We start from the raw sequence: 25,610 nt of genomic DNA, 5'->3' as shown, positions 1-25,610 counted from the left end.
TTTTGTGGATTATTGTTGATGAGTTAGTTATTTGTCTACCGAATTCTGCAGTAGATCAACTTGTACATTACCGAAATCGGTGTAAGTTTCACCATTCACTTTTACAGAGTGTGAAGCTGTCATTCACTCATTCTTGGGAGTTCAGAGTTTACACATTGTCTCATATCCCCACCCCCACCCCACTCATCAATCCCCAGTCCCAAAATCCACTCGGAGTTCCACATTTGCTGTTTGCCTGAATGCATAGACAGACCCCGAATGATAACAACAAAGAACAAAACAAACAAAAATAATGGCATGGGAGTTTTCAAACAGTGGCGGCTAATGTTTAAACAGGAATGGCATCCAAATGAAATGGGATCTTTGTTCAAAAACGCTGCAGCTTGGTGTGGGCTGAATGCAGATCAGAGTTCCACCCTGCAAGAAGCAAACTGGTCCAATATGGGTCATTTACATTTGAAGGGGGAAAATGTTTTCAAATAGAAATAGGCAACAAAGCACTTCTTAAAAAAAACATGCCTCCCCTGCAAACAAATGGAGAATTTTTATCACCTTGGGTAGTGTTAGGATTGGATATCTGGCATTTGTACAGTGTTGTTAATACTGGTCTGGTTTCAGTCCAGATGTTGATTCCCCCCCCCCCACTCATAATTAAACAATGTTGACATTTTGATTGAAGTCCGTCCAGGAATTGGCTGGCGGAGGGAGGCCACAAGCTAGCTCTGAAATACGACCTTGTTTTCCTTACCTCATCTCCCTTGCCCTCTACCATGGAATAACTAAAACAGGATTATGACATAGAAAACTGGAAACCTTAAGCCACAGGTAGTTTGCATAACCAAATTCATTTGTCACTTCCTCTCGGTTTTAATATGAAGTGCAGGGCTTCCCTTTTAATTAATGTTTGGTGCAGGAAAGAACTCCATGTGCTGCTTTATTGCATTGTTTCCCAAACGTTGAACCACTGCCTCTCCCCCAGTTCGGAGTTTACTCAGCCTTGTGACGCCCATTCTCACACAAAAATCAAATCAAATTTATTAGTACAGTCAATCAGACCAGTAAAAGCTATACAACAATGAACCAGACCCGGCCAATATAAAACCAGCTTTTTTTTTTAAAAAAGAAACATATATAACTTTTAAGAACACCTTACATAAAAAGTGGATGGAGTGGACAAAAGTGCAATAAGTGCCAATGACATCATTCTAGCAGAAATTTACGAAGCTTCATGGAGACGGCACAAAATTTGGCAACCTGAGTTGTAACCTGAGGGTTCTCGCCGCTTCAGTCTCGCGACCCTATCCACTGAATCCCGGCCTGGGAATCTTACCAACAGCGGAGAGACCATTTCAACACGAGCTTTTTCATAGAGAGGACAGAACAGTAGGATGTGTTCCATGATATGGACTTGCCCACTGCCACACAGACAAAATCTTTGAGCCTCAATCTCACACCAGTAATCCACTCCACTGGCCAGCATGTGCAGATTCTTAAGCACAGTTGTGAGCGGTCTGTAGACTCCAGGACTAATTCAATACTGGTGCTGGAAGAGAGGATGAAAAAGAGAGCTCCCTTTGTTTCACCTCACATTGGGGTGATGGGGCAGTAAATCTGCAGTCATCCACTCATGACCAGTATGGATCAGTGAAGGTCTTCTGCCAGGAAACATTCGACCCTGGACTGATGGGCCGAGGGAGGTTCCAACTTCCTCAGCTCTTGACTGATGGGTCTAGGGAGGTTCCAACTTCCTCAGGATGTTATCTTTCCCTGGAACTTTGTGCATGCCCATCCTGTGTCATGGGCCCCCAAAGGGGAGCCTGCCTACCCCGCTGCTTTGGGAATGACTGGTTTTGGGGTCAAAACCTTGTCTATGTAACGAATGTATGGAGATGCTTTTTGGAAAATTGCATTAGCATGGATTCTTCCCTTTGGAGAGTCAGTGTGGTGTAGTGCTCAGAATGTTGGACTAGAACCGGGGAGGTGAGTGTTCATATCACCACTTTACCATGGTGCTCTCTGCTTGATCTAGGGTCAGACTCTCAATCTAATGTACCTCACACACAGTGAGGATGGAAAGGGCTGAGGGAGATGACTTAGGCTTTCCCGAGCTTCTTGGAGAAGGGCAAGGCAAACACCAAATGAAAAAAAAACCCACCACAGCCTGCATTCTTGCAATTGAGTCCTGTTTGGAGGAAAAACCAGTCGGGGTGATTGGATTTTAGAGGCACAGCTGCTGTGTCCGCAAATGATCCTCTATATCTATTATCAATAGCCTCCTCAGACTGGAGTGAAAAACTTAACCTCTGTTGACCATGCAGACTTAACATGGCAGCAACAAAGCATTCTCCAGGGTTACCAGGATGGGGAAGTCCTTGGTGGAGAAAGTCCTGTCAAGTTGCAGACAACTTATGGTGATCCCATGGGGCTTTCAAAGCAAGAGATGTTCAGAGGTGGTTTGCCACTACCTGCCTATACATTGTGACTCTGGACTGCAGTGGTCTCCCATCCGAATACTAACCAGAACTGACCCTGCTTAGCTTCTGGGATCTGACAAGGTCAGGATAGCCTGGGCAATTCAGGCCAGGGCGGGACTGTCCTCACTGGATATAACATTTTAAAATAAATCAAATAAGCCATGCATCATAGTAGGGTATATTCGCGAGACACTTAGACAGTGGATTCATGAGCTGGTCTACTATGTGTCATGGAATTATGGCTGCCATTGTACTACTACATTGTAAGCATTCATGCGGCCCTGAGGGAGAACAAATGAGGTGCACAAACTAATATTTCTACTTTTTTGGTTATATTCAGGTCTTCCAAGATTCACCAGTCAGCCAGAATCGGCATCTGTCCACAGAGGAAACAGCATTGTGCTGAACTGTGAAGTCAATTCTGATCTCACACCCTTTGTGAGGTGGGAGCTAGATCATGAGCCGCTTTTTCCAGACGACCGGGTATTCCAGTTGCCGAGTGGAGCTCTGATAATTAGCAATGCTACAGACGAGGATGGGGGCACATATTGTTGCGTCATCGAAATTGGTGGCTCTCCCAAATACAGCGATGAAGCAGACGTCAAAGTTCTTCCAGGTACAAAAATTTGTCAGGGTGCTCTCCCTTATCAAATCACTAGTGAGGTACTTCGCTTCCAGCAGGCTCTTCCAGCTCACTGATGGGTTTAAGGTTGCTGAATTTTAAACGGAGTGCCACCCTATATTCTTTTGTGAGCAGTCTCGATAAAAGCTTGCTTTTAAGCTCTCGGTTTCCTCATATGCCAGGCAACAAACCAAAAAAAACCGCATCCTGGAGTAGGGACAGAATTTTCTCATAGTCTGTGTCTTCACATTAGATATGTGCTTTTAGTCATCTTAGCAAGTTAGCCCTGAGGCTAGTGCTTGTAACCATTCCAAGAGCCATTGTCCTGTGTAGTTACTAATTGGTGGTAACCACATGTTTTTTCCCCCTGAGGCAGAACTTTCTCATGCAAGCTACCATGGTTATTTCTTGGCAGGGTCTTAACATAAAGCAATCCACTTGTATTTGTAGAAGGGAGTAGGGAACCATCCATTATAAGCTAAACCATCCTCTGGGAAGAAATGGAGTTTGCAAGTGAGACAAATGGGAAACCATCTGGGCTCTCTGTCTTTTGCGTATTGTATTGAGAGCTAGCATTTCAGTGATGCTTTTGTTATTATAACCATTTTCTTTTCCTGATTACAATATCTGCAGAACCAGAAGTTCCCTCCAGTCTGGTGTTCCTGAGGCAGCCTTCCTCGCTGACCAAGGTTGTCGGGCAGAGTGCAGTTTTGCCATGTGTTGCTGCTGGCGTTCCCATTCCCGTGGTCAGATGGACAAGAAATGAAGGAGAGCTTGTCACAGAAGGGTACGTAACAGCTCTGCTCTTACCTTTTTGTGATGGGCGTTGTCACAGCTTGTTGTGCGAGATCTCCCTGCCCTGACAAGCGGTGCGAAACGGACAGTGTCATGGCGTGGAAAGCCTTGAATTATGCTCCAGTTTTCCACAATGTGTGAATGCAGGCACTTGGGCGACTTGGTAGTTTGTTTCCTTCCCCCAAACTGAGATCTGAACCCCAGCTTAATCCCAGTTCAGAATCCTTATTCGTGGGGAAGAAGAAGAATTGGGTTTTATATGCCAACTTTCTCTACCACTTAAGGAAGAATCGAACCTGCTTACAATCGCCTTCCCCCCCAGAATAGACACCCTGTAGGTGGGGCTGAGAGAGCTCTGAGAGAGCTGTGACTGGCCCATGGTCACCCAGCTGGCTTCATGTGTAGGAGTGGGGAAACCAACCCGGTTCACCAGATTAGTATCCGCCGCTCAAGTGGAGGGAGTGGGGAATCAAACCCGGTTCTCCAGATCAGAGTCTACCGCTCCATACCACCGCTCTTAACCACTACGCCACGCTGGAGGAAACAGACTCCAGTTTACCCAAGTGCCCTTGAGACTTGATGCAGCGTGAGACTTGATTCAAGTCTTCACAAACCAGTCATTATATGGGAGGGAGGGCAGGAACATGACGACTGGGTTAATTCACGCCCATCGCAAGTGCACAGAAATCTGTTCTATGGCCTCAGTAGGCTAGATCCATACAGTACAGTATGACGTTAAGGAGCAGATGACAGCTCAGCTTGCCCCTCCAGTATCTTATGCAAGGGGACCGGGAAAAGGTTTTGACTAAATGTTGCTTTGACATTAAAAAAGGGAAGATTAAAACTCTAGAGCGGGAGAGGAGCTTCAGAAGAGCTGAGACCGAACTTGTTGCTTTCCCCTTTAATGGAACAAGATTACTGTGCAGCCACACAGGGAGTTGCTTTAAACTCTGTTTATAGGGAGCAAATGTGGAATGCTAAGGTTTGGAAGGCTGACTTCAAATAAGACCGACTTCAAATAAGCAGGGTTCCCCCCCCCTCTTTTTTTAAAAAATGCTGGGAATTCTTTATTATGCAAAAGCTAACAACAAACGCAGGGAGCATGTGACCAGCAGGGTAACCAGTCTTTTTCTATTACTGAGTTCCTATTTGTAATTTTTTTTGGGGGAAAGTTCTTACTTATAAAGAAATGGTCACTTGAGCTTTTTTATGCATTGGTGGATATTTGTGTTTGAACACACGAAGCTGCCTTATACTGAATCAGATCCTCTGTCTATCAAAGTCAGTATTGTCTACTCAGACTGGCAGCGGCTCTCCGGGGTCTCAGGCAGAGGTCTTTCACATCACCTACTTGCCTAATCCCTTTAACTGGAGATGCTGGGGATTGAACCTGGGACCTTCTGCATGCCAAGCAGAGGCTCTACCACTGAGCCACAGCCCCTCCCCTTGTTCATTCCTGTTTGTATTAATTTGGCTGACTGCTCTAGTGGATGTTACGTGTTCAGCCTTGCTTGTTTTGGAGTGTTTTTGTTGTTGTTGAGGTTATTTCCTTTTCTACCGATTATCCTGTTCTTTCTTTTGTTTGTATATCTGTGTAAATTAGAAATAAGCTTAAAAACATAGGCTCTGGCATCTAAGTGTTAAAAGTATTTCTCCAGTTTTTATTTTGGTGCATATGAAGAACAACAGAAAGCAATTGCTCACTTTCTTGGTGGTGGTTGATAATGATTTGATTTCTGTGATTGAAACTCTCCTGTCCAGGATATGTATGGCTACCCAACATGCACAAACCAAAACACCAATCTGCCCTATTTTTCCACAGCTCTCAAAAGTTTTCATTGCTGGCGGGAGGGACTTTGAAGATCTATGAAGTCACAGAAGATGATGCTGGAGTATATACCTGCATTGCAGAGAATGGGAATGAAACAATTAAAGCTCAAGCAGATCTTTCGGTACAGGGTATGTAAAGATTTTAAAAAGAGATCACTAAACAGGAAGGCCTATTAAATAGTCCAGAGGATAGAATTCTTGGAATTGGGACGAGGAGGAGCTTCTTCCTCTTCCTCCTCCTCCGAGGTTTGCACAAGCAGATTCCCAAAGTCACCCAGTCATTTGCAGCCCTTGGTTTGGGCTAGTAGTCCACCAAGACTATTGCTGGATGGGGAAAGAGGGGTGCACTTTCTCCCATGTCATTATCCCCCAGGGAAAAAAGATGCCTGAGTCCCACTGGGGAAAATGTGTGCATTTTCTCCTGGCCTTGTTTGGGAAAGGACGGGATAAAAATCTAATAAAATAATTATAAAATAAATGCCTGTATTTGTTCCTCAGAGTGGAAGAAGAGGCTTGGGGTCGTGTTTTCCAGTGGGTGGGTGGGTGGGTGGGTGGGGGGAAACAAGCAGTAAAGAGTTAAATAACTTATTTCTTCTGCATCATACTTCCCCTTCAAAAAGTGGCTGCATTTGGGAAAAAAGGGAAAAGTCTTAGACAAGTATGGCGGAACTAAATGTAATATCCTGAACCAGGCAAGCTGTATTTATTTATATACCTAAATATGCTGGAATTCAGAGATTAGGAGAAAAATCAGGAAATCTCCCTCCCCCCCAATAAACCACGGGCTTTAAGTCTGCCTTTTTACATATCTTGTAATGTCCCAAGTTATATACAACTGGCATTTCACATAAACATGAGTTGATGCTGGTCACAAAAATGTGAGGACTTGGCTGCCTTTCCCCCGTTGGGGTGGATTAAAATACAACACTATTGTGCAGTGTGTATACAGATGCTTGCTACCTGCGTGTATTACGTTTCTCTTCCATGTTTGATAGTCATATAACAGGAAAATGGTGGGCACTAAAGTTATTTTACTATTCTGTGAAAGAAATTATCAGATTTCCCTTGCGTAAATGATGAGAAGGTGGTACTGAAAGAAGCGATTGAGGGGAATGGGCAACAATGCCTGTCTAGTTCGTTTTATCAGCTTAACTCAGGAAGTAACAGAGAGGCAGACAGATGCTGACAAGGTTATAAGATCACATTTCATCTGGGAATATTTTTTTTCATTTGTCACTGAATTTGGCTCCCTGGAGATCCCTACAAACACTGTGACGTCAACTATGTTGCTTTTATGTTTCCTGGACTATCAGTTTCACGTTGAGCTGAGTGTCGCAGCTTGATATAACCTCTGGTGCCTGCTTTTTTTTTTTTTTAAAGCATAGCATTAGGTATGCAATGCCAATTATCTCAGAAATTGAATGGAAGAGTTACTTTCTGAATGTCAGTTGCACAGATTTGCAGGAGAAAGTAGAAACTTAAGAGCGGAGAGATAAAATTTCACTACCTTTTAAAGCCATCAAAAAAGACAATCTGATCACGAGTTCAGTCTTGTCTAGCATCTATTTCAGTGAGCTTAGCTTCATTGCTCTTCAACCATGTCGAATCACTGTGGAAGTACTAAGATTGTTGAACTCTGGTTGCAACAAAACGCATGGGTGGGTGGAGAGCTGGGCAGTACCAATGGATGGACGGCATTAAACCCACACCTACAACAAGGTGCTTCATAGGAAGAAAAAACACTGAAGGTCCTGTGTGAAGATTTACATCCTGGGAGACTTGACACATGAACAGAAAGGGAAATTGAAGGGGGCTATGACAACTATGAGAATTATTTCTTATGTTGGTTCCTGTAGGTTATCCGGGCTGTGTGACTGTGGTCTTGGTATTTTCTTAACTGATGTTTCGCCAGCAGCTGTGGCAGGCATCTTCAGAGGAGTAACACTGAAGGACAGTGTCTCTCAGTGTCAAGTGTGTAGGAAGAGTAATATATAGTCAGAAAGGGGGGGGTTTGAGCTGAATCATTGTCCTGCAAAAAGTATCAAAGGTAATGTGCTAATCATTGTCCTGTAAGTATCAAGATAATGTGCTAATGAGGGTGTGGTATGTTAATATGGAACCATTGTATCCTGAAGTGATCTGTTAATGTGTGAAATCCAAAGCTAATCTGCATGCCCCCCCTTTCTGACTATATATTACTCTTCCTACACACTTGACACTGAGAGACACTGTCCTTCAGTGTTACTCCTCTGAAGATGCCTGCCACAGCTGCTGGCAAAACGTCAGGAAAGAAAATACCAAGACCACGGTCACACAGCCCGGATAACCTACAGGAACCAATGAACTCTGACCGTGAAAGCCTTCGACGATTTCTTATGCATTTATTTACAAAATTATCCTGACTTTCTGTGTTAGGTCAGTTGCTTCAGTGAATAGCCCAAGAATTTCAAAACGGTGGCTTGAATCCTGAGCAAAGATGTGCATGCAGTAAGAGAATGGTGGGATTTTTTTAAAAAAAAAACTGAGGCATGGCTAAAGAAGAAGAAGAGTTGGTTTTTATATGCCGACTTTCTCTACCACTTAAGGGAGAATCAAACCGGCTTACAATCACCTTCCCCTCCCCACAACAGACACCCTGTGAGATAGGTGGGGCTGAGAGAGCTCTTAAGAGAGCTGTGACTAGCCCAAGGTCACCCAGCTGGCTTCATGTGTAGGAGTGGGGAAACCAACCTGGTTCACAAGATTAGTCTCCGCCGCTCAAGTGGAGGGAGTGGGGAATCAAGCCCGGTTCTTCAGATTTAAAGTCCACTGCCCCAAGCCACTGCTCTTAACCACTACACCACGCTGGCTAAAGCAGAAAGCAAAGCTCTTGGACTATTCATTTCAGGTCTCTGTTCTGGCACAAATCTGGCCTGTGTCTTTTTACTGGAGAAAGTGTGTAGTGGGAAAATTCCTCAAAAGTTACACTTGTTCAACAGTAGTTTCTTGGGAATGGTAGAAGATGCAAGCTTAGATGCTTGCCCACGTGTTACGGATTCCACGGAGGGAGGTTTTGGTTTCTGGAAAATGACAGAATTATAAGTTAGCATTCAGTATCTGAAAGTATTATTGGGAAGGATGGCCATCCCACTTCTGCCTAGGCTACAGACAGGATTCTCCTTCCTTTTGGTCACCTTTCTCCTTTTTTTTTTAACTCACAGAGTACAGAGTAGTGAAGTGGGCAGTATTTCCTTATTTACCAGCTTGTCCAGAATTTAATGCTTTTTAAATTTAAGATTGCCCTGACCTGGATGGCCCAGGCTAGCCTGATCTCGTCAGATCTCAGAAGCTAAGCAGGGTCAGCCCTGGTTAGTATTTGGATGGGAGACCACCAAGGAATACCAGGATTGCTGTGCAGAGGAAGGCAATGGCAAACCACCTCTGTTAGTCTCTTGCCATGAAAACATCAAAAGGGGTCGCCATAAGTCGGCTGCGACTTGATGGCACTTTACACACACAAATTTAAGATCTTCCTTTTTGTTTCATTTCATTTTAGCTAGTGTTCTTTAAAGGGGATGGGTTGGGGGATTAGTTCTTTTAGAAAAGAATATTTAATTTTACAAAACACCTCTGAGAAACTTAACACCAAGTTATCAATGACATATGTCATTTTGCAAAATGGTTTCTTTTGTAATGGCTCTGGGGAAATCCTAAGGGACAAAAATATGGCTAAATTAACCACTGATATGGGTGTAAAATATCTTCATGCGGACACTGATACTGAGTTAAGGGAATTGCAGTCGCTTGCTTCTACGGCATTTCAGCTAAGATTTCTTAAAAATTGAGGCTTTCTACATTAATGAAGCCTTATACCAGCTGCTGCTTCTTGGGAGAGGCAACCTTTTCAGTTATAGAATTATTTTTTAGAACAGGACACTTAATGAATGGTGGCAGTGTATTCGGTTCCCCCCTACCTAGTTCTCTGAGTAGACCTGCTCAGGATTGCTCTCCAACAATCCTGAGCAGGTCTACTCAGAATCCTACTCGGGTCTGCTTAGCAGGGCTTACTCCCAGGAAAGTGTTCTTAGGATGGCACAGTTAGGGACACATTGCTTTACAGTGCCATCCTAAGCACAATTTTCCTGGGAGTAAGCCCTGCTGAAAAAAACAAGTAAGGTTCTGAGTGGTCAGGTCTGAAGGATTGTTCATTTAGTTGTCCGTAAACACTGGCCCCAAATCATAGAGATGCCGCCACTGATATTCATTGGACCAAACATTTGACTGAAACAGTTTAGGGCCATGCTTCAGTGTGCTTTTTGTCTGGTGCAAAGACCTCTTCCCCTTGTTTTTTGCATTCAGTTGGGGTATAAAGGATAGTGATCTTGAGGCGATGTAGGATTGCTTTGCCTCTGTCTTTTGTTCTTTCCTTGTTGTTTGAGGCCCTAGTTTAAATACTATCCTGCAATGTCAGCAAAATGAAAACTATGATTAAGGCCAAAGAAGGGTTTCCCCGCGCAAAGGGGCCTAAATAAAAGCTGGCACAAGCTATTGCTCATTAAAAATTGTATATGGATTTCATTAAGCATCAAATAGGCTTGAGCTGGTTCCCCAACAGCAATCAAACGTGGTGGCAGCAAATCTCCACAAACATGGGTCTCAGGAAAGGACATTCCTGGAACACACACGTAAAGTGGGCCTAAAAGTGCCCTTCTGTGTGCAAAAGGCGTGTTCAGCTCATGCAATGGCTGTTTTAAACCTTGTGCTAACAAGCTGTGCAAGAGAAATGAAACTAAATCCAAAAATTCTCTTCCATTTGTGCAAGGCCATGCACTAGAGTTTGCACACTCATGCAAGTCCAAGAACCCATCTATATAGCACTGTGTAAACGCTTGTACAAGTATTTGTGGAACACCACTAGCAGCCATCTTCCTTCTGCTCACCATTCATTGGCTCCAACCCAACAACTTGAAGACAAAGGGCAGAAGTGCCTTGCCTACCAACCAATAAAACGTGCCAACAATATTTATTCCTTTGTTTCTAGCAGCAGGTTCTAATAAAAAAACAACTACTATTTTAAACGGGATAAACTAACATAATATTCTGTACTAAACTCAAGTATATCTCCCAAAAACTACTTTCAAATGAACTTGCTTTGATGGCATTAAGATGTTTACGCTTGTCGATGAAAGGATGTTTTAGACTGAGTACAGGGGAAAGACGATGCCACAATGATTGCAAATATTTAAGATGAAACACATTCAGTTCATTGGGCATTCTTTTTCCATTAATGAATTTCAAAATGCTTTCAAAAATTATTTTGTTGCAGCATAACTGTCTCAGTGCTCAGAATTCACACCAATTAAACACAGATGCAGATGTTTGTGGCAGACAAGTTAAATTGATAATCAGAGAGCAAATGAACCAATTAGATAAAGTAAGATTTTAATAGAAAATTATGCGTTTCAGCATGAGACAATTAAATTTCAAAGCAGCCTTGGAGGCCTGTTGTTTTCCTCTTCACCTTTCCTACTGCCATTATCACATGGAGAACAATTACATACGATAAATGTGCAATTGTGTTTCGTATGTTGGGTTGATATTAGGCATTTTTATATTCATGTGTTCATATGTGTGGGAGAGAGAGGGGGGGGAGAAAGAAAGAAACAAACAAACAAACAAACAAACCCTGTGTTGTATAGTGGGTAGGGTACCAGGTTAGGATCTGGGAGACCCAGGTTCAAATCCCCAATGTACCATGGAAATTTGCTGGGTGATTTGGGCCTATCACACACTCTCAGCCTAACCTACCTCACAGGTAGGGTTGCCAACCTCCAGGTACTAGCTGGAGATCTCCCACTATTACAACTGATCTCCAGCCGATCAGATCACCTGGAGAAAATGGCCGCTTTGGCAATTGGACTCTATGGCATTGAAGTCCCTCCCCTCCCCAAACCCTGCCCTCCTCAGGCTCCGCCCCCCAAAATCCTCCCGCCGGTAGAGAAGAGGGACCTGGCAATGCTAGATGTAATTTTGCTTAGAACAGTTATATCAGATGCCTTCCAAAATCTCATGTAGTACTATTGTGTATATTTAAGATACCAGTCTTTTCCATATTGTGTTATGAAATGGTCAAACAATATATGCTACGCTTGTCAATAATTGCCTTTTCTTTCTTTCTTTAAAGCTCCTCCTGGGTTTCTGAAGAAACCTTCTCATATCTATGCTCATGAGTCCATGGATATTATATTTGAATGCGACGTGACAGGGAAGCCAACTCCAACAGTGAAGTGGGTCAAGAATGGAGACGTGGTGATCCCCAGTGACTACTTCAAGATCGTTGTAAGTTTACATTTCATGTAAAACTGATTTGCTTATTACTAAATACTTAAGCTAAATCTACCTAATGCTGAATTTTAATGTACACTCACCAATATATGATCTAGAAAAGTTTTGGCCTTTAATCTGTCTTATTCTTCAGTAACCATACGATATTAATGGACTGGGCTTAGCTAGGAAGAAGGACTTTGTGATCTTTTTTATGTAAAACGTTAAGAGTCTTTTGCTGAAGTAAGGTTGGGAGTCTTCGAGCCCATACCGTAAAATATGTGTCCATATTCCATTGAAGAAATTGTGGATGGCTCAGTCAGCTTGATAAGGGGATGCAGTGAAGCATTCAGCTTTTACTAGTTAGACATCTGAAAGCATTTTGAGAAGTCTCCTTGCCCTGGGATTGCTCTGGAAAATTATTGCATTGCATGATATCTGCAGACAGCTAACAGCCTAATCTTGGAATTGTAATTGGTAACACATTACTAAGCTTATCAGCCACTAAACATGGATAGAAAGTGATAGTGTTTGTGCTCTCTCTCAGAAGGAGCATAACCTGCAGGTTTTGGGCCTGGTGAAATCGGATGAAGGCTTTTATCAGTGCATTGCAGAAAATGATGTGGGGAACGTGCAGGCGGGAGCCCAGCTGATAATCCTTGATCACGGTAAGGAACTGGGACCGTGCATTGATAAAGCAGGGCAGAGACGTTTCAGGGTTGCTACTTGATTCTGCCACATGGCATCATTTTTTTCTGTTCGCATAAACCAGACTTGCCTTTTTTTGAGCAAAGGGATAACAGCTACTTACACATCATGATTTTTGTAACAGACAGTGTAGTAGTGGTTTCTTTTCAATTTATAACATTGTACGTGTGCATTCCAAAGTGTTTTCCTTGAACATGACAAGGCTAATACAAAAAGCATCTCTCCTCTATAGCAACGGCAATGATAAAATGGATAACGGCTATTAAGTCTTAACAGCGGAATTCGTTTTAGTTGCAACAACAAACGTAAACCCTCCAATGTCTAAAAAGAAGAAATACTTAAAAATCCAAGGCAGCTAACAAAGCTGGGCAAAATGCAAATAGGCAAAAGCAGTACTATATTTGCCTTAACTGCAATTTTGAACTCCTGTCCCATGATAAATATTTCAGACATTCAGGGAACGTAACTGTTGCCATGTTTTGAAGTACCATGATTTATTAAACAAGCGCTTGGATGGATAGTGCTTCTTATATGTTCAGCCATCCCCCCTACCCTACCTTTCACCTGGTTCTACTTGTGCAGCTATAGCTGGCAGCTGCTTATGCAGAAGGATGCAAAAACAAGTACATCTTCCGAATACACTGCTGGGTTTGTGTGTGGGGGTGGTATGGTAACGTGGGTTTCTTAAGCATCATCAGGTCGCTTCCAACTAATGGCAACCCTATGAATCAATGACCTCCAAAACGTCCTGTCGTTAACAGCCTTGCTCGGCTCCTGCAAACTGAAGGCTGAGGCTTCCTTGATGGAGTCGGTCCATCTCGTGCTGGGGCCTGTTTTGTGGGAGTGTGGGCCGACAGGTCAGAGCTGACCAACGACAGCAGGGGAAAAAGGCTTCATAGGGAACGGAATGATGTGTGTGTATGTAAATATCAAGCCATATGGACAACTATTCTTCCACTTACCTTTCTTTTGTGATGTATTCATTGTTCATATCTCCTGCAAGAGATTAAGAAAACACCATGTGTCAGTCTTAATATTTCTATAGCGTGATGTATATTTGTGTATCGCTCTGTCTGTGAATATGTGCTACTGACATATACTTTGTGGTTGTGATGGTTTTTGATATATACATACCTTGCACCTTTTTGGCTTATGCTGTTTTATTTGTAGTTCACCTCATAGGGTTGCCAGCTGTGGGTGGGTTAATACCTGGAAATTTGGGGGTGGGGTGGAGGAGCCTGGGAGGGGAGAATGTGGGGAGGGGAGAGACCTCAGCAGGGTACAGTGCCATACAGTCCACCCTCCAAAGCAGCCATTTTCTCCAGGGGAACTGAGCTCTGTTGTCTGGAGATAAATTGTAATAGTGGGAGATCTCCAGGCTCCACCTGGAAGTTGGCAACCCTAAGGATATGTGTGAATATATGATGTACTTTAGAACTATTTACATTTGAGCATACCATTTATTCCAAATCAATTGCCTGGTGTGTGTGTGTACGGGTTTTTATTTTTTTTGGTCCCCATGCTTCTGAAGATGCTAGCGTTCCCAAGAGGATGAATCCCTGTATAAAAATTCAGTTTGGGGATATTTGTATTTACAGCGCGGCTTTCGCCGTGCACACATTGAGGTGTTTGCGTTAGGTTTTTTCTTAATCTTAAGGAAAGATATTAGAGAACACATTTTACTGTTTACTGTTTTCTTTCACTTTAGAATGTATAATTTCTGATGGGAGTTTATTTTAGCCGCAGCAATGGATTTTTGCAGTTTCTGAGGGAAGGAGATAATAGTGTTTGGTTTCCCTTTTATTGGTTTCTGAAGCAAAAACATAGCCTACCTTCTGTAGTGCTTTTATGTTAACACCAGTGTATTTCCTATAACGCTGGTTGGAATGATAGGAAAACTTGCTTTCCTTTTTGAATTCTTTGTGTATGATGCATTGGCAGCGGTGTATCTTTTTAGATTATTGGATACGACAGGGGGAAAAAACACAATTAAATGACTTCCTCTAAAGCAGAGCATGTCATGAGGATAGGAGGGAGCGTTTTTTATCATAGTTTTATGATTTCCTTTAAAAGTTTACATTGGAAAAATTAAAAACACCTTCCTTGCCAAAATACTGTATTACACCCACACACTTTTGTGGGTGCACAAACGAACACATCCTTCACTGTGTTTCAAGTGTATTGCAAGCATAATATTATTAGGGTTCCTTAAATTTTCTACTTGCATTACAAAAATCTAAGTATTTGTAACAAGAGGAAAAAGTAAAATCCGGAACCAGTACTTAAGTCACATTGTATCACTTTCTCGGACCTCAACACGTTTGTATCATGTATGGGGGAAAAACCCCACCCCATTCGTCTTCCAGTACCGGAGGCAGTATGCAGCTTTATATATCAGTTTCTGGGGAGCACAGGTGGAAGGATGTTGTCTGCAAGTCATCTTGTTTATGGGCTTCCTAAAGGCAGCTGGTTGGCCGCTGAGTGGACATAATGCTGGACTTGATGGACCTTTGGTCTGATCCAGCGTTAGGCTTTCCAATTCTGGGCTGGGAAATTCTTGGGGATGTGGGGGTTGGAGCCTGGAGATGGTGGGGTTTGGGGAGGGGAAGGATCTCCGTGGGGTGTAGGGTTGCCAACCTCCAGGCACTAGCTGGAGATCTCCTGCTATTACAACTTATCTCCAGCTGACAGAGAAAATGGCCGCTTTGGCAATTGGACTCTGTGCCATTGAAGTCCCTCCCCTCCCCAAACCCAGCCCTCCTCAGGCTCCGCCCCAAAAACCTGCTGGTGGCGAAGAGGGACCTGGCAACCCTGATGGGGTGTAATGCCACGTAGAGTCACCGCGCCAAAAGCTGCCATTTTTTCCAGGGGAGCTGATCTCTATAGTCTGGAGATCAGTTGTAATTCTGGGTGATCACCTTACTTTTTGCTCAGCACTGAAGAAAAAATAAAGACTCTTTTATGGTGTTTGTGTGGGGAGATGAGAACACATTCAGGAGCCCCCCCCCCCCGAAAATAAAATACATTTTAAAAGAACAGAAAAGTTAGGACTACTATTTCTATAAACAGTTTGAAGGCAAAATTATAATTAATATGGCTGTCGCAGCCAAGATAGTATTAGCCCATGATTGGAACCAGAATAAGGTTCCTTCTGTTGAAGAACGCTCATCCAATTAGGCATAATGGCAGAGTTAACAAGTTACATTAGGGCTAGTGAAGGAAATGAAGGATATATAGAATTTTAAAGAAAAAATATTGTATACAGGATATGGAAATCAGATGTCAGGGTAACTAATTAAAGACAGTAATGGTTTGGCTGTGTTACAAGGAGAAGCATTTCTTTTTGTAAGCATATTTAATAGTCTGAAGTTGTGAACTTTTTGCATAAATGGGAGAAATCCAATAATCATTGTGTGGTTAGTTTATCCAGTCTGGTGGGTTAAAGCAGAAAGAAAAAAAAGGATGTATAATCAAACATTTCAACCAAATGTAATACTAGAAGCACTTGTAACAATTAAGTAATTGACCATTTCATATTGTTTGAGAGCCTTTTTTGTGGGGGGGGGGATCAGTGTGCCATAGTGAAATGCTTGTTGTAGAATAACACACACTTGATCTTAGCCCAAAAAAGCGGAGAAGCTTCTTGACCTTGGCTTAGAATCGATCAAGCGTAGTGTGTAGAATAAGAGTCTAACAAAACAAATGTATTCCTGTGATTTCCCACAAAACAGTATTGAGATTCGTGATTAAAAAAAATTCAAATCACCTTAACATAAAGTCAGCTGAAGAATAATTTTCATTATATATATGCTACTTAATATAAATGAATTTTGAATCCAAGTTATACATTTCTTCTCTTGTTGCATGGGATGTTTGTACCCACTACAAAGTGTCTTGCTGTCCATTGACACAATACGTAATCTATACTTAAAAGAAGCTCAGGGCTAGGATGCCTTCCTGTTCTGATTTGTTGAATAGATACAGATATAGCAGATCAGTATTCCATCCCCAACACTGTATTTTAAAAATTACATTTTATTGTACTGTAAACTGGCTTGCTGGGGGTAAAGGGAAGATGACTGGGGAAGGCACTGGCAAACCACCCCGTAAACAAAGTATGCCTAGGAAACGTCGGGATGTGACGTCGCCCCATGGGTCAGGAATGACCCAGTGCTTGCACAGGGGACCTTTACCTTTTAAACTGACTTGGGGACTGCTGTAGTTGAAAGGAAGCCTATAAATTAACTGAATGAAATAAATAAAAGAACGTAGAATCATAGAGTTGGAAGGGACCACCAGGGTCATCTAGTCCAACCCCCTGCCCAATGCAGGAAATTAACAACTACCTCTCCCCCACATCCCCAGTGACCCCAACCATCCCCCCACCATGCAGGATCCCACAATCAAAGCACTCCCGACAGATGGCCATCCAGCCTTTGCTTAAAGACCTCCAAAGACGGGGACTCCACCACCCTCGAGGCAGTGCATTCAACCATCGAACAGCCCTCACCATTAGGAAGTTCTTCCTAATGTTTAGGTGGAATCGCTTTTCTATTAGTTTAAATCCATTACTCTGTGTCCTAGTCTCTGGAGCAACTGAGAACAAGCTAGTTCCCTTGTCAACGTGACATCCCTTCAAATATCTAAACATGGCTATCATGTCTCCCCTCAACCTTCTCTTTTCCAAACTAAACAAACCCAACTCCCTAAGTCTCTCCTCATAGGGCATGGATTCCAGACCTTTGACCATTCTGGTCGCCCTCCTCTGGACATGCTCCAACTTGTCAACATCCTTCTTAAATTGTGGAGCCCAAAACTGGACACAGTATTCCAAGTAACGTCTGACCAATGCAGAATACAGTGGTAGTATTACTTCCCTTGATCTAGACACAATACTCTTACGTGTTTGTTTATGCTATAACAGACCTTTGTGGCTTGACCGCCACTGAAGAGACTCGTTAGTTCAATAATTATAATCCGTGTTCTTGGGTAGATTTTTAGGTACTGTATTCAGGAGCCATTTCATGCCATAGAGCAGACTTTCTGGCACAGAGTGAGAATCTTCCTACAGATTAATTGAACATTATCTGTTTCCTGTAGTGTAACAACCGATTACCAAAACGGAAAGCAAGGGAGACGATAAGTTTCGTTTGTAACGAGTGTACAATTAACGGCTGCTTATTAGAGCATTTAATTGCTCCTGCAGGACACAGACTCACATGAGCCGCATATCACTCAGAGAACTCACACAGTACTTACAGCAGCAATGGCTATGGAGAGACGGCCACTGTATTTTGAGTGTTCCCTTGTGTTGTTTTTCTCATGCGAATGGATAACTTGTGAGAGCTGGTAAATGTCCAGATAAGCAGCCAGTTGCGGAAGGGATGTGCTGTATGCAGACTTGCAAATTATGCAAGCTTCTTTGCTTGTCTGGATGTTCTTGTAAAAGGAAGAAAAAGAAGAGTTGGTTTTTATATGCTGACTTTCTGTACCACTTAAGGGAGACTCAAACCAGCTTACAATCACCTTCCCTTCCCCTCCCCACAACAGACACCCTGTGAGGTAGGTGGGGGCTGAGAGAATGTGACTTGCCCAAGGTCACCCAGCTGGCTTCATGTGGAGGAGTGGGGAAACCAACCCGGTTCACCAGATTAGCCTCCGCCGCTCATGTGGAGGAGTGGGGAATCAGACCTGGTTCTCCAGATCAGAGTCCACCGCTCCAAACCAACGCTCTTAACCACTACACCACGCTGTAACTTTTCTGTATCGGCAGTACTCTCTCCAATTCCTACATTTTGCTTAAGGACAAGCTAAAGTTACAGCTGCCCTGACCTGGATAGCCCAGGTTAGCCCAATCTTGTCAGATCTCAGAACCTAAGCAGGGCTGGCCCTGGTTAGTCCTTGGATGGGAGACCACCAAGGAAGTCCCGGGTCATGACGCAAAGGCAGGCCATGGCAAACCACCTCTGAACGCTTCTTGCTTTGGAAACCCTATGGGTTTGCCATAAGTCAGTTGTGACTTGACACCCCCCCCCAAAAAAAAGTTACATCATTTCTAGACTTCTTTTTGCCCTGTGTAGTATTCCTGAACAGTGGAATAAGGTGGTCATACCATCCCTTGGTATAGAAGCATCTACTTCATACTTTTCTTTTTTTCCAACAGACCATCAGAGGAAGAATTCTTTGAAACTTACATTTTTAACACAAGTTGCTATGGATTCACACAATACCGTTTAATACTTTGGCATATTTCTTGTGTGTGATCAAAATGGCTGCAAAGATATTGAATGGATACCTACTAACTTTCTACACCCCTGATTACATACTTTGACTATTTGCGTGTATTAGCATTTTTGTGCAACATTTCACAATCTTCCTTTCTTGATTAGAGTGTAAAGCATCTAGGGTTTTCTTAAAAAAAAAAAAAAACTAGGACACCTTTCTGCTCACACAACACTTAATGGCAGCTTACAAATAATTAAAGATTACAACATAGTAAAACACCTCAGATTTCCCATTTGTAGCAAAAGATCTGCGGTTTAACATCTTCTTTCTAATAATTAGTTTTTGTTGAACCCACTGTTCAGTAAGATCAGTCCCTGGATAGTGATTATTGGCTAGAGATTCATAGCATCTACCTAAATGAGCTTTTAGTTTCATACAATTTAATAATCCTCTGATCTGTTAGATTAGCAGTTAAAAGCAAAAAAGGGAGGGCTAGTTGCACATTAATGCTATACGGTGCTGTCCCCTCTGAGAGCCTTTAGGTGGATATGTTTTGTGTGTGTGTGCACATTCATATTCTCTCTCTCTCTCTCTCTCTCTCCCCATAGCTGTTATAAGGCATTGAAAGATACACAGTTGTCCTGAAAGTCCATTTTTCCTGTAAAGATGTTTTGAAGCTGGACCTCAGTCCAAATAAGCATTTAATCCGCTTTTAGCATTGCGATGCGTCATACTGTGTCTATGGTCTGTCTTAATATACTGACTAGGTCTGTCGTTCGGCATTTAAAGCTCAGAAATACATTTTATTAGTTGAAAACATTTCAGGAGAGAGCATTTTTTTATGACACACAAATTTTGCTTTGTGTGTGTCATAATGATATTTTAAAACATTTTTTTCCCAACCTGATTTCAATGTAACTGTTTTTAAATATGGCAGTGGATGGGGCCCATCTTAGACAATTCTGCTGTTGAATCAGTACATCCAAACAAGTCGTACGCCCTGCTCATTAAAAAAGAAGAAAGAAAATCATGTAGATCTTATATGCAGGAAGGTGGTACCTCCTCTGGAATCTGCCGCGCGGTAGTGCTTTTCCAGAGGAACCATTATGGACCCAGATACTTTAGCTCACTATTTCCTGATTGAAGCAACAGGTAGATTATTTGAAAGAAAAAAGAGGGCTTTTTCATTGTGTATTATAGTGGTTATTATGTGGAAGAATATTTAACTAAACACTATGAATTAAAGATCTTGCAGCCCGATCCAGTGCTTGTTTACTGAGAACTGAGTTCCATGGACCTTACTCCCAAGCAAGTGTTCATTGGATCGTAGTGTTATGATGCCTCCAGGGGTAGCATTATCAGTGTTTGTATTTCAGCTCATAGTTAATTGGAAACCTTTAAACGACTTCTAATTAATATGATGTTTGGCTAGCACAAATGAGAATATACCAGTTTTCTCCAAGTCTATATTTAAACATCTCACGGAATACTTAAGCACTGCGAGAAACAGAATCTGTAATCCTGAGTATTCTACAATGACTTGTATTTGAGAAGCTAATTAAGAAGCTTTAAAAGAATGATTTTCCTTCCTCTCTAATTTCTGGGCCCCAGGGCGGATGACATTCCAAATCTATATTAGATATGCTTTTAGGGGCTGTTGATTCCCGCACTTTTTTCCTTTCCAGGGTTGAACTTCCCCCAAAGGAGCTTGGATAGGTTTATTTTTTTATTCCATGGTAATAGTCAAGGTTGGCTTGCACCATGTAGTGTCTTATATACGGCACATGACATACTAGAAGAAGAATAGTTGGTTTTTATATGCCGACTTTCTCTACCACTTAAGGCAGAATCAAACCGACTTACAATCACCTTCCCTTCCCCTCCCCACAACAGACACCCTGCGAGGTAGGTGGGGCTGAGAGAGTGTGACTAGCTCAAGGTCACCCAGCTGGCTTCATGTGTAGGAGTGAGGAAACCAACCTGGTTCACCAGATTAGCCTTCGCCGCTCATGGGGAGGAGTGGGGAATCCATCTGGTTCTGCAGATCAGAGTCCACTGCTCCAAACCACCGCTCTTAACCACTACACCACACTGACTAGTTCATCAAGACTTGCTGTTTACTTCCCATCACTTAGCAGTTTGCTTCCTGTGATGCATATTTGCCACAAACAAACCCGTGCATTCTTTACAAATTGTAGTGTTTTCCTCTGAGATTCTCAGTGAAGAAAAAATACCATGTGAGAAGAGACCCTAAATGATGCAGAACTGTATTTTTTTTAAAATCTAATTATTATTGAATGAATTGTTGTATTTTCTCTTGTTGAGGATCCCTTGCCAAAACATCTATTGCTATGGATCCTTAGATCAACAAGATTTTCCTATCGTCCTAGGAGGCAAATTTACAATCTTTTCCTCAGGAAGAGCTACAGCACACACATAAGCACACGAGTCACAGCTAAGTTGCCTTTATTAAATACATACACACAACCATTGGAAAGAAGTTGCAGTACCATGCTAAGCAGAGTAGCACCCTTCTAAGCCCGTTGAAGTCACCGGGCTTAGAAGTGTGTAACTCTGCTTGGAGTGGCACTGCTGGCCACTTATGTCGTATTTTATATGTTGCTGCTGGATGACAAAGGTTTTGTGCTGAATTTTGAGACGGGTTTATAGTTTTTAAGGATCTTCCTGCTGTGCTCCTTGCCAGAATTCTTGGTGAAAGAATTTTTTAAAAAAAACTTAGTTTGCTTAAGATTTAGCAATCAAAAGGTTTCCGTTCAGTTACCCATACCCGCTAGAAAGAGAAGAGCACACGTTGTGTTGTTCTTTTCCCAGCTTGTCTGAAAATAATTAGAATTCAAGCGTAGTGATTCTCTGCTTATATGTTAGCAGTTCATGTTTTGAAGAATGTGATAGATAATTACACAGTAGACAGTATTTTCTGTCATCTCTTCACTGAAAGAATTTTTCTTTAACCATTTCTTCCATGTAAGTGTTATATTTTCGACCATCTCCTGTTTCACCATAGGAAACCAGTCTTTTATAAATCAGACTATTCAGGGTGTCAAAGTTAGCCCTAACAGCCCATTCCTGAGGCTGGGGGCTGAAAGGGCTTAGGAGGAGGTGTGACCCCTTTGCCAGCGTCTGTGCCACTTGTGCCATCTAAACTGGCATGGACTCCAACGTAGGGGCACATAATGCCAGCCCCCCTGGACTGTGGCGGCAGCGTGGCCCTCGGACGCCGGCTCGGCCTCCCGCCAGCATCCTCCTGGCTCGGCCTCCTGCCGGTGTTCTCCCAGCGCAAGTCTTCGCACTGGCATCTCAGGAGGCGTTTCTGGGGCATTCTGGGGGGCGGAGCTGCCATTAGGCAGGTTCCTAACCCCTTTCAGCCTGGGAACACACCCCGTTAAACAGCGGCTGCTGCACTGCTACAGCCACGCCGTCCTGGTCCGCTGCATCTCTCAGTAATGGGCTATAAGTGTAGAAAATTAAATACAGACACAATGAATTTGGAAGTGTGCTTATGTCTTTCTGTCGTCCCATGTCTTTGAACACTCTGTCATAGTCGGACATTCCTTCATATCCATGACGACCAGCGACGTAGTGTAAGTTGATATTTTTAGAGGCTCAGGTGTGTACTTCGCAGAGGTGTTTTGGAGAGCTATGTGAAATGTGTACGCTGAACTTCCTGGTGTGAAAATGAACGCTATATATATATTTAAAAGCAAACTAAGTAATAATATTTCTAGACGTTCCTTGAAGCTAGCAACTCAGAATAAATAGAACCCGCGCTGTGCAAACAAGAGCGTATTCTCCATTTCAGAAAGCTCCCAATGTTCAATTGTTATTATTACTACTATTGTTTCTCCAAGGTTCTAGTTCCAGAACCAGTACTCCAGATGGCTTATAATGGACACCTTAAAAGGAAATATTTTACTATTCGGAACTGAGGTGCTTTTAACATGGTGACACCTCAGTATGGGAATCAAATCTCAAGCAGCAGTATTACAGTTTGGTAGTTAGAATATTGCAAAAATAATAAAGGATAATGATTCCTGAGGTGAAAACTCCTGGTTGGAGAGGAAGCTGGGCGTTCCAAGAAGGTGGTGGAAATCTGTTGCCTTTCAGAGTTTGCATATATACTCACTGTAAACCATATCAAACTCTCTTAGGAAGCAAACAGCACTGTAATAGATATAGCTGCAAAAGCACACTAATCTGTGCGCCCTTTGTTATCAGTTCCAGTTCAGATTTATGCTTCTTTTTTGCAAACTAAAATGGAAAGTCTTGATTGAGTGCATAATTTGATCACAAATTCAACAGATGCATAATCAAGCTTAAATGTCATTCTGATGTTCCCATTATGAGATGGTACTTTATCCTCAATTTTCACCCTTCCCTTCCCTTCCCACTTCCATTGCAATGGAGATTTTTGATTGCTTGCCCTATAGTGACATCTCCTTTGATAACCCCCCCATTAATTTTCAGTAGTTACCTTTTTTGCCTGCATGCCAGCCTTCAGTTTAATAGCCTTCTTTGTGTGTTCATTTTGTTTTTGTTTCCCATCGTGGTTTTGTTTATTTCTTTTTTTGGTTTTTCCCCCACCCCTGTTTTCTCTTTAAATCGCCGTGGTGTTTGCCCTTCATGTCCCCCAATGTTTGCACATGACAAGATGTTGCCGTCCCAACATTGCCTCCCACTTCACTGACCAGTGCCACTACTGACCATCTAGCACCAGCAACAACCGGACCGTTGCCTTCCGCCCCTCGGGATGTGGTGGCCTCCCTCGTGTCCACTCGGTTCATCAAGCTGACCTGGAGGGCACCTGCGTCCGATCCACACGGAGACAATCTCACCTATTCAGTATTCTACACCAAGGAAGCTGTCAACAGGTACATTGCTCAAACCGCTTGCAAATATCTGGTTAGACCTCACCTAGAGTACTGTGTTCAGTTTTGGGCACCACAATTTAAGAAGGATGTAGATAAGCTGGAACGTGTCCAGAGGTGGGCAACAAAGATGGTGGGGGGTCTGGAGAACAAGTCCTATGAGGAAAGATTGAAGGAGCGCGATATGTTTAGCCGGAAGAGGAGAAGACTGAGAGGGGATATGATAATTTTCTTCAGGTACTTGGAAGGGCTGTCATATAGAGGATGGTGCCAAGTTGTTTCTGTTGCCCCAAAAGGTTAGAACAGAACCAATGGGTTGAAATTAAATCAAAAGAGTTTCTGTCTAGATATTAGGAAGAATTTTCTAACAGTTAGAGCGGATCCTCAGTGGAACAGGCTTCCTTGGGAGGTGGTGATCTTGCCTTCCCTGGAGGTTTTTAAGCAGAGGCTAGATGGCCATCTGTCAGCAAGGCTGATTCTATGACCTTAGGCAGAAGATGAGAGGGAGGGCATCTTGGCCATCTTCTGGGCGTGGATTAAGGGTCACTGGGGGTGTGGGGGGAGGTAGTTGTGATTTTCCTGCCTTGTGCAGGGGGTTGGACTAGATGATCCTGGTGGTCCTTTCCAACTCTATGATTCTATGATCTTATATTGTAAAGCCTCTTCTGGCTGTGTGAGTGTTGGATCTGGGGCCTGCACCCATCCTGAAGACGTGCACCTTGTAATAAGAATTTTTAAAAAAATTACCAGGTTTTTCTCCTGTAAATAATCTAGGGCTGCAGTGAACACACATGAAGCTGCCTTATGCTGAATCAGACCCTTGGCCCGTCAAAGTCAGTATTGTCTACTCAGACCAGCAGCAGCTCTCCAGGGTGTCAGGCAGAGAGGTCTTTCACATCACCTACTTGCCTGATCCCTTTAACTGGAGATGCCGGGGATTGAACCTGGGACCTTCCGCATGCCAAGCAGATGCTCTACCACTGAGCCACAGCCCCCTCCTCATTAGTGCCATTAGTTACTGTAGGTTAAATGATTGGGGGCACCTTTAGAATCAATCTGTCGTGCAGCTGATCTTTTTAAATCCTTGCTTTTTCATACAAATATTTGCAAATACCACAGGCATAATCTTGCAAGCGGCGTTCCTTGTTTTTTTCCGGCTTTGACTGTGGTTTGGTTCGGTCACTTGGCTAGGAGGCAGACACGGGACCCCCTCTTCACTCAGAAATCCAAGCTAGCGCCCTTTCCATTTGCAAAGAAATTGGATTGTTTTAGAACAGGTGCTTCAGTCGGGCCTGAAGGCGGTTTCTATGAAGCATTATTGCCTTTTCCCCCTTATCAGCTGTTTACAGCTGCTAATGGTTTATGTCTCCAGGGAAGCAAAGAGGCAAAACACTCCATTCCTCCCTCAGAGGAGTTTTCATGCCTGATTATCACAGGGTGATTCAAGTATTTTTCTCTGAAGAGACTTTTACCATTTGAAGTGGCATCTTTTCACTCAGGGTCTCACCCAGCATCACCTTGACTCAGCTGGTTGCTTTGCTGTTGAGGGATAGGCACAAGGGTTCCTGGTTTTGCAGAGTAATCTTACTTTCCCAGTTCTCCCCCATTTGTGGATAAGAGCCAAATGTGTCTGGCCCAGTAGCAGATCATGCTATAGTCACGTTGCAGGGGCTAGAGAAGGAAAAGGACACACACCCCCATGGGGAAGAGGAGGGTCCCGAGTTGTTTTATGTTGCCCCAGAAGGTCGGACCAGAACCAACAGGTTG

At 43.0% G+C, this 25,610-nt stretch overlaps 1 protein-coding gene across 1 annotated transcript in view; it reads left to right on the top strand.

Annotated features, from left to right (window-relative positions):
* NEO1 (neogenin 1) overlaps positions 1–25,610 on the top strand; it is a 330,696-nt gene that overhangs the window by 265,555 nt on the left and 39,531 nt on the right. Inside the window, exons 4-9 of the mRNA XM_056866058.1 lie at positions 2,815–3,090; positions 3,730–3,883; positions 5,714–5,850; positions 11,885–12,039; positions 12,572–12,692; positions 23,627–23,846. Coding sequence (XP_056722036.1) covers positions 2,815–3,090; positions 3,730–3,883; positions 5,714–5,850; positions 11,885–12,039; positions 12,572–12,692; positions 23,627–23,846 — 1,063 coding nt within the window. The remainder of the gene's footprint in view (positions 1–2,814; positions 3,091–3,729; positions 3,884–5,713; positions 5,851–11,884; positions 12,040–12,571; positions 12,693–23,626; positions 23,847–25,610) is intronic.

The sequence above is a fragment of the Euleptes europaea genome, chromosome 20 (assembly GCF_029931775.1).
Source record: "Euleptes europaea isolate rEulEur1 chromosome 20, rEulEur1.hap1, whole genome shotgun sequence".
Classification (NCBI taxonomy): domain Eukaryota; kingdom Metazoa; phylum Chordata; class Lepidosauria; order Squamata; family Sphaerodactylidae; genus Euleptes; species Euleptes europaea.
The sequence above is the reverse complement of the archived record's forward strand: the minus strand, read 5'-3'. Positions and strand labels throughout refer to the sequence as shown.